This window comes from Grammomys surdaster, unplaced genomic scaffold (genome assembly GCF_004785775.1).
Source record: "Grammomys surdaster isolate TR1022 unplaced genomic scaffold, NIH_TR_1.0 318, whole genome shotgun sequence".
In the NCBI taxonomy this organism is placed as follows: domain Eukaryota; kingdom Metazoa; phylum Chordata; class Mammalia; order Rodentia; family Muridae; genus Grammomys; species Grammomys surdaster.
The window spans coordinates 193,826-208,828 of NW_021604737.1; the positions used below are offsets into that span (position 1 = coordinate 193,826).

At 45.9% G+C, this 15,003-nt stretch overlaps 1 protein-coding gene across 1 annotated transcript in view; it reads right to left on the reverse strand.

Moving 5' to 3' along the window:
• The window catches only part of Rab31 (RAB31, member RAS oncogene family), a 123,412-nt gene extending 110,381 nt beyond the window's left edge, over window positions 1–13,031 (reverse strand). Inside the window, exon 1 of the mRNA XM_028777964.1 lies at window positions 12,785–13,031. Coding sequence (XP_028633797.1) covers window positions 12,785–12,823 — 39 coding nt within the window. The 5' untranslated portion in view covers window positions 12,824–13,031. The remainder of the gene's footprint in view (window positions 1–12,784) is intronic.
• Between the last annotated feature and the right edge of the window lie 1,972 nt (window positions 13,032–15,003).

A 15,003-nucleotide genomic window follows, 5' to 3' on the forward strand; every position in this document is an offset into this window, starting at 1 on the left:
TCTTTTACACCTGCCAAACAGAGACAAGGCCTACCATAGTGAGTGTTATGAAGTGTGGCCTGGAAACTGTGGCTAGCCTTGCTGTTGTGGCCAGACCTAGTATTACAAGTACACTGGACCAGGCCATTCTCAATAATGGCCCTGGTCTCTTCATGTCTAATGCAGGCTCAGAATTGAGTAGGGCCTGGAGAGACTGCTTGGTAGCTAAGAGTGCTTCCTGCCCTTTTAGAGGACCTGAGTTTGGTTCTCAGCATCCACATCGGGCTGCCCGCAAGTACCTCTAACTCCAGCTCCTAAGGATCCGACACTCTTTCTGGCCTCCTCAGGTTATCTGGACAGGGATACCATGCACACATGCAGGAATGCACAAACAAACAAGCAAATAAATAAAATAAGTCAGAATTGGTCATCTGAGAGCACTCAACCCACAGGACCCCAAATTGTTTCTCTTAGCACAGAACCGAACGACGCCCTGCATGGCAGTGCTATCTATGGCTGTGGGGACGTTAATTTTTTTCTCATTGCCTGCAAAAAATTACAAGCTCATTGAGGTTATATATAGGCATCCTTCTTAATTACATTCTTGAGTGTTTCCATGAGTGGGAAAGACAGGAACAAAGTCTGGCTTCAACCCAAGGCTGTGTGTGGTTCCTTCAAAGCCAGGCTTGCCAAGACCCATGTGAGAACCTGACAGACTATTATCATGGTTGCCAGCTTATAACTGCTGGTTTTCTTTTCACCAGTGACTTTGGGAGTGGGCACTGCTGGGAATCAACCCCAGGGTATCACACACATAGGCACGTGCTCTACCACTGAGCTACATCCCCAGGCTTCTTGTGTTACTCTTTGGGGCTTTTTTTTTGTTGTTGTTTGTTTGTTTTATTTTTTGTTTTTTAGACCTTTTTTAGTAGTATTTTTTAAGATTTATTTATTTATTTTATGATGAGTACACTATAGCTGTCTTCAGATACACACCAGGAGAGGGCATCCCAATTACAGATGGTTGTGAGCTACCATGTGGTTGCTGGGAGTTGAACTCAGGATCTCTGGAAGAGCAGTCAGTGCTCTTAACTGTTGAGCCATCCCTCTAGCCCGTTACTCTTCATTTTGAGACAGGGTATCTTTAAGTCTCTCAGGCTGGCTCTGTGTGGTTCAATCAGACCCTGAATTTGTTATCTTTCTGCTTAGGCCACTGGGACTGTAGGCCTGTATCACCAGATCTGGTTCACCCATCCATGATATTTTTGTTAAGGAAAAAATCATGGACAAAGTTAGTATACACATTACTCTCTATGTGTCCATGTGTTTCATGAAATTTCATGACTGCTCATGATTTCAAAGTTAATATGCATAATCATATATATAATCATATATAAGTATGTTTGTATAAAATCATGGATGTGTATGTGTGGTGATTTGAATATGCTTGGCCCAGGGAGTGTCATTATTAGGAGGTGTGGCCCTGTTGGAGTAGGAAGTGTGTTACTGTGGGGGTGGGCTTTAAGACCCTCATCTAGCTCCCTGGAAGCCAGTCTTCTATCGGCCTTCAGATGAAGATGTAGAACTCTCTGCTTCTCCTGTACCATGCCTGCCTGGACACTGCCATGCTCTCGCCTTGATGATACTGGACTGAACCTCTGAACCTGTAAGCCAACCCCAATTAAATGTTGTCCTTTATAAGACTTGCCTTGGTCACAGTGTCTGTTCACAGCAGTAAAGCCCTAACTAAGACAGTATGTATATGTATAAATATATTTGTAATCTTGCTTATATACATATCATATATCATAGGTTATATGCATAACCCTATGTTTATAATCATGAATGAGGATTTGAGCATCTTAGGTGTCACAAGAGCTATGCAGAGTGAGTCAAAAGCAAAAGCCCCAAAGTAAGTCACACATGTGACTCACACTGACAGCAGTCACATGTGGAAATCAGTGCATTTTATAGCATGCCGGCTCTATTGTTAAAATATTTACATTTTAGTTATGAAGACATTAAAATTAACATTAGTTTATTATATATATTACTATGCCTTAAATCCTCTTATTAAGAGTAGGCTATGAGGTGGGGTGTAAAAATAATCCAATTAGGCTCTTAAGAGGACTTTTAAAAATTTATGTCATATTTATTAATAGTTCTTTATAAAAAAAATGAATTACTTTGGGAAACCTTTAAATTATTCATACCTCATTTAAATGCTTTTTGTGGATGAAGCTTCATGTGCTCTTTGCTTTATTTTGCCACCTCATCTTTAACAAAGGACACAGCCAGGTCCGTGTAACACGTTTGGCAAAGCTGCCGCTGAGGCTACCTGGGCAGGGAGGTTACAGGGCAGACAGCCGTGAGACCCTACTCAAGAGTCCATGCAGACCAACGTGCACATCTACGGTTTTCACATTTCTCTTTGTAGATCATACCAGGAAAAGCAGTGAGGTGGTACAACCAGGGTCCACTTCCACAGGATGGTTCCCTGCATCCCTGGGTGGGCCCTAACCACGACGCCAAGATGACCCCCATAAAAGATGAGTTCAACTGTATCACTGCTCGGTATGAAAACCTCCTACAGCTCCCTGGCCTGATAGACGCTGAGCCATCCTCCAAACACCCTTCCACACTCTTCCTGTGCACCAAGTGCACCTGCCCTGTCCACAGCCCCAAGGCGGAGAGCACATGCATTCGATAACCTGTGGCCCAGTCCGAGCCGGAGCTGACCCTTTCGGTCTCGATTTCCTGGAGCCCAAAGTAAACATGAACTGTTTGGTTGTGGAAATGAAGTTGGGTACAGATGCTAAGAGTGTACACTCAGGCTAATTCTAAGACCACTTGATATGGAGCAAGTGGTGATTAAATGCAGACTGGGCTCCCATGATATTTTCTTAATATCAGTTCCCCACCAATGTGTGACACTGTTCCCGTGTTGCTGCATTCTAAGATGTCATGTGTGCCCGTGTCAAGGTTTAATTTGCCCATACTCCATAGTCTATCCAAGACACTTGCCGTCTTCTATTTCAAAACTCAGTTGGGGTGGGAATACGCCTGGCTACCACACTCAGGAGTCAGGAGCCATTGTCACCTCCTAGACTCTTGGCACATCAAAGCCACCAGAGAAGACCAGCAGGCTCTCGGCACCCATGGGCACAGAACTATATCAGGTAAAATCACGGGACACAGTTCTTCCATTCAGACATGATGCTGCAGAAGGAGCCAAGACCAAGTGTTCTACATCTGGATCCACAGACAGCTGGGAGAGAGTGAGACACTGTGCTGGCTTGAGCATATGAAACCTCAAAGCCCACCCCCAGTAACAAACTGCCTCCAACAAAGCCACACCCACTCCAACAAAGCCACACCTCCTAATAATGCCACTCCCTATGAACCACCACAAGGGTTCAGCAGTGAGGGTGCTTGCTAATCAAGCCTGCCAACCTAAATTCAATCCCTGGAACTCATGGTGGAATCAAAGAACCGACTCCTGAAAGTTGTCTTCTGGCCCCCACACTCCCTCAGTGACACAGGCACTCTCACACTTGGACACATGCACAAGAAGATGAGGACGAAAGGAGAAGGGGGGGCAGTATGGAACTATTCCGAAATCTGAAAAACACCAGAGTAGGGACTACTTTGTCCCCAAGCATTTTAGGCAAATGATACTGAGCCTGTAATTTGTCTTTCCGTCTTTCCCAATAAGATGTATGCTTCCGTGAAGGTTAGTTCTGTCAACCTGACACAACCTAAAATCACCTCGGAAGAAAGCCTTAATTAGGCATATCTGTGGGGAAACATCTTCATTGCCATAACTGATGTAGGATGCTCCCCTCACCCCCGTATGTCTAGGTGAGGTGTTCTGGTAGCAGCCTAGTGAAGGTTTTTCTTTTCTTCTTTGCTCCCTCCACTTTCACTGGAGATTTCAGCTACTCAGTTGTTTCCACTGCTGATTCCTTCACTGACATTACAAAAAGGTTCTTTAGGTTTCCAGCATGGACTGAAGAGAAGCATCTCTTGGGGAACCCTCCAGGCCTCTGGCACAGATCAAGACTGCTGGGGCACTCAGTCCTACGAACTGAACATCTAACAAGTTCTTACCCTCTCCAGTGTAATACAGTCATTGTTGGACTATTCAGACCATAACATAAACCTATCCAATAAATCTTCTGGCATACATTCATTTGATTGGCTCTATTTCTGTACAGCAGTGGTTCTCAACCTGTGGGTAGTGACCCCTCTGAGGGTCAAACGACCCTTTCACAGGGGTCACCTAAGACCATTGGAAAACTTGGATCTTGACAATTCATGACAGTAGCAAAATTACAGTTATGAAATAGCAACAAAAATAGTTTAAAGGTTGGGGGTCACCACAACATGAGGAACTGTATCAAAGGGTCACAGCATTTAGGAAGGTTGAGAAAAACTGCTCTAGAGAATCCTGGCTAATACAGCTCCACGTGACCAAATGCTTGTGTCTGTTTTCTTCAGACACACACTGCCTAGCACATGAAGCTAAGAAATGTTTTTTTAATGAATGCCATAGAAGTAACTAGGAAAGTGTTTTGATATTATATCATGCACGATAACGGAATCAATTGTGTTAAATTTCACCCAAACAGGAAACAATGAGGAAGCAATCAAGTAGACCTAGATGTTGAGACTTTGTACACACAGCCTGGATTCTGCAAAAGTGCTAATGTCACCGGGCATGGTGGTGCATGTTTTAATTCCAGCACTAGGGTGGCAGAGGTGGGCAGATCTCTGTGAGTTCAAGGCCAGCTTGGTCTACATAGTGAGTTCCAGACAATGCCTCTAAATAAATGCATACATAAATAAAAACCACTTGCTGGTGTCATGGGAACAAAAAGAGCGGAGCTTTTTTACACGAAAACTGACTAATGAGCCACCACAATTAAATCACTCTGCTTTGATCTTGGATGCTTTACAAAAGCTGAAGCAACCATTGGAAGTACCTGAGCATGAACAATATATTTAATCCTACCGTTGTAGCTGTAACTATGTGGAGGTCAGACTGTGGCTTAGCATATGAATATTCTTTGCCTTAAAATTACATGCTTGGGGCAACTCTAGCTGAGATTCCCAGCGGATATGTGGGGGGTATGGATTCTGAAGTGGCCACTTCCTGTATCCAGGCAGGACTCTCAGTGGAAGGGTAAGGACATCAACCTACCCACAAAGCCTTTGACCCAAAATGTGTCCTGCCTACAGAGATGTGCAGGGACAAAGACAGAACAGAGAAGGAGGGAATGGCCAGGCAATGACTGCCCCAAATTGAAACCCATCCCATATTCAAGAACCAATCCCTGGAGGGATGGAGAGATGGTTAAGAGCACTGACAGCTCTTCCAGAGGTCCTGAGTTCAATTCCCAGTAACCACATGGTGGCTTACAACCATCTGTAATGGGATCTGATATCCTCTTCTGGTGTGTCTGAAGATAGCAATAGTGTACTCTAAAATAAATTTTAAAATTTTAAAAAAATAAAAAATAAAAAAACCCAGGAACCTAGCATAACTGTTCAATGAAAGGTGCCACTCAGTAACCAATGGAAAGAGATGAAAGACTCACACCCAAACAGCAGATGAAGGTCAGGAGTCTTATGGAAGAGTTAGGAGAAAGACTGAGGGACAGGAAGAAGCAGGGACTCCACAGGAAGACCAACAGAGTCAACTAACCTGGACCCTTGGGAGTTCCCAGAGACTGAATAAATCACCAACCAAAGAATGAGCATGGGCTGGACCTAGCCCCCCCCACACACACACAAATGTAAGCAGATGAGCAGCTTAGTCTTCACTCGGATTCCCCCAATGGAAGAGGGGCTGTCACTGAATCTGTTGCCTGCCTGTGGATCCTACACCCTAAATGGAAAGCCTTGTCTGGTCTCAGTGGGAAAGGATGTGCCTAGTCCTGCAGCAACTTGATGGGGAAAGGACTTACATGAGTGGGTACTGGGAGGAGAGGAAGGAAGGGCTGATATTGGGTTGTAAAGTGAATAAATAAATTTAATTTTTAAAAAGTCAAAAATAAAATTGATGATGATGATGATGATAGAGATGCACACTGGAGCTGCAGCAGAGACCCCAGCATCCTGGGATGACTGCCTAGCAGTAGGTCTGGAGTAGTACCAGCTTGAGCCCATGTGATGGGCTATGATTGTGCTACCCATGACAGAGCTGAAGAAATGTAGCCCTTCTGAGCTGAGCTTTTTGTACTGTTGGACTTTGGTTTTATTTTGACTTGCTTATAACTGTGCCACGATTCATCCCTCTTGGAGATTGTAGAAAAGTTATGTTACTTTTTATTGTGTAGGAGCCCACAGTTGAGAAATTTTTTAAAAGAGACTGAATATTTTAGAAAGACTTGAGACTTTGGATGTTTCAAAGAGACTGAACCTGGGTTGGAGAAATGGCTCAGTGGTCAAGAGCACTAACTACTCTTTCAGAGGTCCTGAGTTCAATTCCCAGCAGCCACATGGTGGCTCACAACCAACAGCAACAGTGTTCTCACATATATAAAATAAATAAATCTTTAAAAAACAACAAAACAAAAAAAATGAGTCTGAACTTTTAAAATGTTTGACTTTTTAAAGACTGTTGTAATTTTAAAGATTTCAGTGTTTAATATTGTGATACTAATATTAATGTGGCATCTTGGAGACAAACAAGAAAGAAACAGTTCTGGTTGAATGGTGATATGCTTGCGTGTCAAGTTGACAAAGGGTCGGTCGTGCTGGCTAGTTTTCTGTCAACTTGATACAAGCTAGAGTCATTTGAGAGGATGAACTCTCAATTGAGAAAATGTTTCCATAAGATGGGCCTATAGCAACTTTGGGGGTTTTGGCTTGATTAGTAATTGAACCTGGGCAGATGGTTCTGGGTTATATAAGAAAGCAGGCTGAGAAAGGCTTAAAGGGCAAATTGGTTAGCAGCGTTCCTCTATGGCCTCTGCTTTAGTTCCTGCCTCCAGGTTCTAGCCCTGGTTTCCCTCAGTGATGGAGTATGAACTGGAATTATAAGATGAAATTAACTCTTTCCTCTCCAAGCCTCTTTTAGTCATGGTGTTTTATCACAGCAGTAGAAACCTAAGTAAGGTGTCTTAGTTAGGGTTTTACTGCTATGAGCAGACACCACGACCAAGGCAAGTCTTATAAAGGACAACATTTAATTGGGACTGGCTTACAGGTTCAGAGGTTCAGTCCAGTATCATCAAGGGGGGAATATGGCGGCATCCAGGCTGTATCGTGCAGGCAGAGCTGAGAGTTCTACAACTTCATCTGAAGGCTGCTAGTGGAAGATTGACTTCCAGGAAGCTAGGATGAGCATCTTGGGCCCACACCCACAGTGACACACCTAGTCCAACAGGGTCACACCTTCTAATAGTACAACTTCCTGGGCCAAGCATATACAAACCATCACATAAGGCAACCGCCTCAGTTGCAATGGAGACCCCAGGATGTTGGAGCTGCTAGGTCCAGGGAAAGATAACCTAGGACAGCAAAGGATTATATGTGCAGCCAACCTAAGCCTATGAAATGAGCTATTTATTACACAGATGTCAGAGCTGGACAAGTAGAATTGCCCAAGCCTTTTGGAGCCCAGGAGATCATGGGTAATTTCCAGAATCTGAGGTATAGAACATGGATTTTGGTTTAATTTTTTGTTTTGTTTTGTTTTTTTGAGACAAGGTATCTCTACATAGCCTTGGCTGTCCTGGAACTCACTATGCAGGCCAGGCTGTCCTCAAATTCAATGAGTTCCACCTGTCTCTGCCTCCTGAGCATTGGGATTAAGGGAATGTGCCACCATACCATGCTTTAGTCTTTTTTTTTTTTTCCTTTGGTTTTTCGAGACAGGGTTTCTCTGTGTAGCCCGGGCTGTCCTGGAACTCACTCTATAGACCAGGCTGGCCTCGAACTCAGAAATCCGCCTGTCTCTGCCTCCCAAGTGCTGGGATTAAAGGCGTGTGCCACCACCGCCCGGCCATGCTTTAGTCTTAATAGGATTCTTCTTATGTCCTGGTTCTTCCATTTGGGGATAGGAAGTATTGATTTCTTGAGTTTATGTTTCCTTTCTTTCTTTCCCCCTTTCTTTCTTTCTTTCTTTCTTTCTTTCTTTCTTTCTTTCTCCCTTTCTTTCTTTCTTTCTTTCTTTCATTTTACAGGAGCACACATATTAAAAATTTTGGATTTTTTTTAAGAGACAATAATGGATTGACCTGCCCCCCACCCCCAATCCTTTTCTTCCCCAAATTCCTTGTATTTTTATCACAGCAACACAATGGAACTAATGCAGGGAGATAAGGAGAGAGGCCAGTAGTAGTGTGTGTGACTCTGGTGTATGACTCTGGTATGTGACTGTTTATTATTTCCCTAAACAAGAGGACACATGAAGAACAGGTTGCTTGCTGCGGTCTGTCCTGAGTACCTGTTGAGGTGAACTGCTGCATCAGATCTACTTGAGGGAGTAGGTAAGATAAATTCTGGCCCCATCCATGGTAGAGAGGTCCCTCACTAGGCAGCAAGGATAGCTGTGTGCACACAAAGTGGTACCCATAGCTCATATTGATGGTGTGGTGCTGGAATTGTCACCCAATGCACTGAGAAATAATGAGGGTTAAGAAAGATACAACAGAAGCTGGGGGAAAAAAAGAAATCTAGACATTCTCTCTCATTGGAAAGGATCTGTGCAAGCCCTTACTGTAAGGCTTTGATAGGAAAGAAGAATAGCCACTCCACCCCAATGCAACCTGTCTCCCACAGACCATGCCAGATGGTTTGTAACTTCTCATCCCTACCTTCTTTCCACTAACATTTGATGCACTCAGAGGGCCAGTTTGTTTTGAGGGACCTCTACAGACACCAGAGAAATAAATCAGATCTTCTCTGTTTCCCAAAGTAACCAGCCTTGAGTATTTTGTTACATTGAAATAGAAAACAGACTAAGATTGTTGCCTATTCTAACCTACGGTCATATGCACTAACTCCTGGTAACTCCCAACAAATTCACAGAACCTTATCTGATGCTTTCGATATCAGAGGGCTTGATATCTCTCAGAGCAGGCCACTTGACATCACGCGGCTCTGAGTGCTGTACTTGGAGGTAGAGGCTGTACACTATGGGTCCTAATGCCCTTGAGATCATAGAGCCTATCCTGTCACAAATCTACACTCCCACCGCCTGGAAGTCTCACGAAATCCTGTGTATGTGCATGCTCGTTGGTGAGAAAACATACAGATACTAACAAAGGCCACGGAATAAGGTTTCTATCACTCCCCAGCAGAAGCAGGGAAACCCTCAGCTGTACTCTAACTACTGCTTGGCTGCTAAGGAAGTAGCAGAAGTCTCTAAATTGTTGTCAAGACAACCAAAGCACAAACACAAATCTCTTTGGGATCCCATCAGGAAGCAGTTTTTTAGCATACATGCCCAAAATAAATAAGCTACTCCTCCCCCTCCTCTTCTCTCTGTCTCCATCTCCTGTTCTTGCCACATGGCGGTGTGTGCTAAAAATGTGTACTGGGAAGCTATCCACCTTTGAGGTTAAGACAGCTGCTGCAATATTGTTTTTGCTCATGTTTGAAAATGTACATGGGGTGGTGTTGTTTTTAAGCATACTGTTTCATAATACTAGTTCAGATTCCATAATGTGATGACCTGGCACATTACTGGCAAAATTGAGACTTACTAGATATTCACTGACCTCTGCCTGGTGTAGTCCAACATGCTAACTTTCTATGGCTAGCTTCCAGTATGCCCACTGACCCCAGGAAGAGAGCATTCACAAGGCTGGCTGCACTGTCTCATGTGGGATAAACAAGGAAAAACCCACACATGTATAACAGGTTAAAACAAACAAACAAAAAGAAAACCTCGATGTTCTTGAGCCCTTGACTTTGCAAGATCTCGAAGCTGTAAGGGAATGTCCCACAGTCCAGTACTAATTTCATCAAGGAGAGCTCATCAAAAGAAACAGAGTCAGACACACCAAGTACACAGTAGGAGCGCCAAGGTTGTAGGCAAGGTTCATAGGGACAGGTAAAGAGACCATGCCATCTCACTTTACTTGTCTCAATGACCTTAATGTCAGAAGACAAAGCCTCCAAGCCAAAGGTAGAAGCCTGAGACTATAGCAAAGAGTCACCAGCATGAATCCAGCCTAAAAACAGCCTGTACCTTGAGCAGAAAATGTGTCTTCCAACAAGTGACTAAGCACAAAGACTAGCCACCAAGCCTCTCAAGCAAGAATAAGACTTTTGCATGAGGTAAATACACTCTGCCACCTTCTAGGCAATGGAGGGTAAAGCTGGCAAGGTATAGATTATACTAAGGCTTCAGGGTTATGTGACATAGCTTTAAAACAAAACAGGAAGCTGAGTGTCAGCTACATGCCCTACTTCACCCAGAGCAGATGAGCCTGACTATGACACAGGGGCCTAAGATAATCCTAAAAGGACCATAGGGCTCATCATGGACTCCATCATTAGGCCCAGGGGATCTCTCAAATCCAGAGAGTACACCAAGGCCATGGACCTCCTTTAAAGGCTATCTTAAACATACAGCCAGCTTATTAAGATACGTAGCTAGAGATGCACCCTGTCACAATGTGAAATCTGGCCCAGAAAAAGAGCAGCCAAGAGAAGCCTGGGAACCTAAGGACTAGTACTTTCAGTATAGACAACCTCACTTGCTCTTTGAAATAAAGTATCTTCTGACCTTGGTAACACGAAAATGTGTAGCTACCTTCAATACAAACTTCTTTCTCTGTTACAGCATCCTCCACCCCCAGTTCAAATTCCTACCTGTAGGGCCAACACAAAGAGACCAAAATCAAAATAAGGCACCTGCACTACCTCTAGGAAGCCTGTGGTGATTGCTTTGTTTGTGAAGATGGAAAGAAAAAGAAGAGTTTTTCTAGTTACTTCATTTCACCCAGGCTTCTCTAGTGTCACAGACCAGCAGGAAATGGTCACACACACACACACACACACACACACACACACCTTAAGAGACCATCGAGTACAGTTCTCTGCCTTCAAAGAGAAGAGGATGATATGTCCAGTCTACAATTAAACCACTCATTCAGCCCTTCCAGGCCCTGGGGCAGAAGACAGGCCAGGACTCCTGACTGCTGGTTCTGAGCCCTTCCCACCCTCATCATTGTCTTAATAGGACACTAAAACTAAAAATTAAAGGTGATGCCAGGCGGTGGTGGCGCACGTCTTTAATCCCAGCACTTGGGAGGCAGAGACAGGCGGATTTCTGAGTTTGAGGCCAGCCTGGTCTACCGAGTGAGTTCCAGGACAGCCAGGACTACATAGAGAAACCCTGTCTCGAAAAACCTTAAAAAAAAAAAAAATTAAAGGTGATGTCAATGGGACTGTGCCTGTGCATCTAGGTGGATTGCAAAGGAGGAGGTGTAACTCACCTCCAAGAGCCAAAAATGTTTCCTGTTTCATCGTTCTCCATGGCTAACTGTTACATGCCCCTCACACCAACGGCTTCCTCTTCTTTGGGGTCTGCCATTCCTTTGAAATCTTCAAAAGCCTTTCTCCCGTGGGATTCCTAGGTCTAGACTATTGGACAGCCCCGAAGACACGAAGCTTGCTCCTATGACACCAAAAGTTCAAAAGAGAACTCCAGGAGCAGCATCCTGCCCAGCCTCCTGGGTGAGGAGCCCTGGGGAGGCCTTGCTGGACACTTAAGAGAAAAATGGAAAGTGCTGAGGGCAGTGTGGGGGTCAGTTCCCAACACTTCCTTCCATCAAAGGCCCCAGATGAAGCCACAAGCCCCTGGTGCATTCTATCCTAATCCACACTCATAGCCTGTGTTCACCTCCACATCCATCCTGACAGACCCATTAGCATTTCTTTGAGAAGAATGAATGTGGCCCCATTCTTTTATTTAGGAAATACTTTTCCTTGCAGGACCAAATTTGCCAACTTCAAGGGCGGTATGTTCAGTGTTAATGCCAAAGACTACAGAAAACATGGCTTAACATCAGCTTTTATTTGGGAAGACTTCCGGAATTTGATGTGGGTAGCCTAAGGAAATGACCCCAAACACTGAATTCCCTCGGGGGCAATTTTCAAGGGACAGCGCAGTGTGGTGGAGTATGTCAGTCTGGCAGAGTACCCCAAGTCTCAGGGTTTGGATGCTGTTTCTTTCTTTGTTTCTGACTGCTTTTATATTTCTCGGGACTAACACTCAGTTTGGAAGAGGAAGGGTGATGGGGGCGGGTGTTTCTAATCCTGCTTCATTTTCATCCGCTGCACGAAAAGTGTGCTTCCCAGGCCAAAACCCCGGTTCCCCCACTCTTGTTTGGAAGGATTGGTTTGTTGGCTTGTTTTCTGAGAGAATAAAGCAACTGCCACCACCACTCCCTACCCACCCCCGCAGAAAGCAGAGGAAAGCCAGTGCCTCCTCAGAGTAACTTAAACATTCCGCAGTGAGGGAACCGCCAGGGGCAGAGGCAAAAGCCGTAGGGGTCCGGGAGCTGCAGGACCCGCTGTCGTTTGGTCCTCAACAACCCCCCAACCTCCCACCCACCTCCACCCCCACCCCCCGCGGGACCCGCAGCCTAGGGAGCCCCAAGGTTGCCAGGCGCGCGGCCGCAGATGCAGCGATCGGAGGCGCTCGGGAGCATCTGGGACCAGGCGGCCGGTGCGGGGCGCAGAATGAAGCGCGCGGGACCCGGGGGAACGCGCGGGAGGCGGGCAACGCGGGGACAAAGGCGCGGAGGAGTCGGGATCCCCGTAGGATAGGACCAGGACTCACCCCGAGAAGACACACTTTGAGCTCCCGTATCGCCATCATGTGCTCTGGGTCGGGCCGGGCCGGGGCTCAGCAGCATCGTCCGGGCCGCACCGCGCCCAGCCTGCGTCCAGCCGTCTCCCAGAGCTCTCGCCGGCCGCGGGGCGGAACCGTGGAGGCAGCTATTTCTGGGCCGCGGCCTTTGCTGTCGGTCACGTGCCGCCGGTCAGCTCCTCCCGACGCGTCTAGTCTAGCCTAGCCGCCGGGCTTCGGCTCCGCCCGGGCCCCGGTCCGCTTCGACCTCCGATGACAACCCTACATCCGACTTGCAGGCAGACGGTCCCCTCCCGCGATCAGCTCTGAGCCGGGTCAGGCACCACTTGCCCTGGGAGACCTGGACACACGACTCGTCGCGTCATAAAGAGCCATTCGTATAGTTTATCCTGTTAGCTGTGGTGCCAAAGAAGCACTTCCAAGTCCCTTGGTAGTCCCACCATAAATGACTCTGACCTCTAGATGCAAGTAACAGCGCGAGGGACTGGGATGAGGAGAGGAAAGGTGTAACTTGTCCCTTCTAATACCCAGGCTTCAAATCGCTTCCTCCCAAAACTTCACTTTACTCTGCGCGCAGTTTTCTGTATGCAGCAAAGGATGATTCAAGGATGATTCGAGAAGCAGCCAGTTGTTTCTGCTTCCAGAACTCGAGCACCAGAGCCAGAGCCTGGGAAAGGAAAGGTGCACTCTGCACTTTCTCCGTGTAGAAAATTCTACAGCTGTGTTGGCAGGAGCCCTGCCACAAGTACAGCCAGAACTGTGGGCTGGCAACCCTTCTGCAGACTCCTCTACTAGGAAACTGAGGCTGCGTGCAGTTTCACACAGAGGGGCCATGCCCTCTGGTCTTTGTATGGCCCAGTGTTCCTCCAGCCTCTGGAATGACTTCATTTGTTGCTGTATAGAAATGACAGCTCTTTGGGAGTAATCTGAATTTACTGGTACTTCTAATTGTAAACAAGTATTTTAAACAACACTGGATATGGCTCAGTTGGGACAGTGCTTGCCCAGCATACCTGTGTTTGATCCCCTGCCCCATAGGCACGGTGGCTGTTAGAAACGGATTGATCCAGGCAACCTGGAAATAAAGCAGACCAGTAGAGAAGCACAACCATCCTTTAATGAGAACAATGAAGAGCAGTAGGCTCTCAGGCGGTGAAGGCTGCGCCCGTGTACTTCGGGATTTATAGGACTGAAGAGGGACTTGGGATGGGGAAGTTTTAGCTAACAACCTGTACTTTATCAGCAGTTCTCATTACCTGGCTTTCTTGTCAGGCAAGTGTTCTTATCAGTATGCTGAGTCTGAAGTTCCTCCTCCTTGGAGTTGAAGTTCCTTGTTTTAGGTCTTTAACCCTTGAGAGGCATATGTCTGTAATTTTCAGCAGGAGGAGGATCAGAAGTTCAAGATTACCCTGAGCTACCTAGAAAGTTCCAGGCCAGTCTGGATTACATGACACCTTATCTCAAATAAAAAAAAAAACAAATAAATGCCAGTTTTAAGATGTGATTTGTTTATAGGTTTGAAGTTTATGGATATTTTGTCTGCATGTGCATCTGCACACCAGAAGAGGACGTTGGTGAGCTACAGTTGAGAGCTGCCACGTGGGAGGGAGGCGAGGTGGGAGGTGGGGGAGAGTCGAGGATATGGGACCTGGGATCTGAACTCAGCAACTCTGGAAAATCAGCCAGGGCTCTTAACTGCAGAGCCATGTCCCCAGACCCCAAAAGCAAGTTTTAACAAAGCATTCTGCATTTCCAAGTTCTCTGGCCTCTCTCATAACTTGTCACTTCTGATCAAAGGCTCCTGCCATTTTCCCAGCAGACCATGGTTATCTGGCAAGCCAGATAGAAAGTCCTCAGGCCTGAAAGTGGCCTCTCATGGTGGGAAATTCCAAAGTAAGGTCCACAAAAAGAATTCTAGAACCCTGGAGTCAAAACAGGCCCCAGGACAAACTTGCAATCAATTAAATTCCCCAAAGTAGCAGGAGCTTTGTGTCAAGGTACAGGTTCATAGAAATCTACTTGTCTGGACTGAATTGATCAAAAAGTAGCCATGTGAATGCAGGTCTTATTCGAGATCTCTTTTGTGTCAGTATCTCTCCTTGATTCAGCATCCAAGGACAGCCAGTTCTGTGTGGGCAGACTGAAGACAGGCTACCCAACATTGCCCAGTCCTGGCACAATACCTCCTC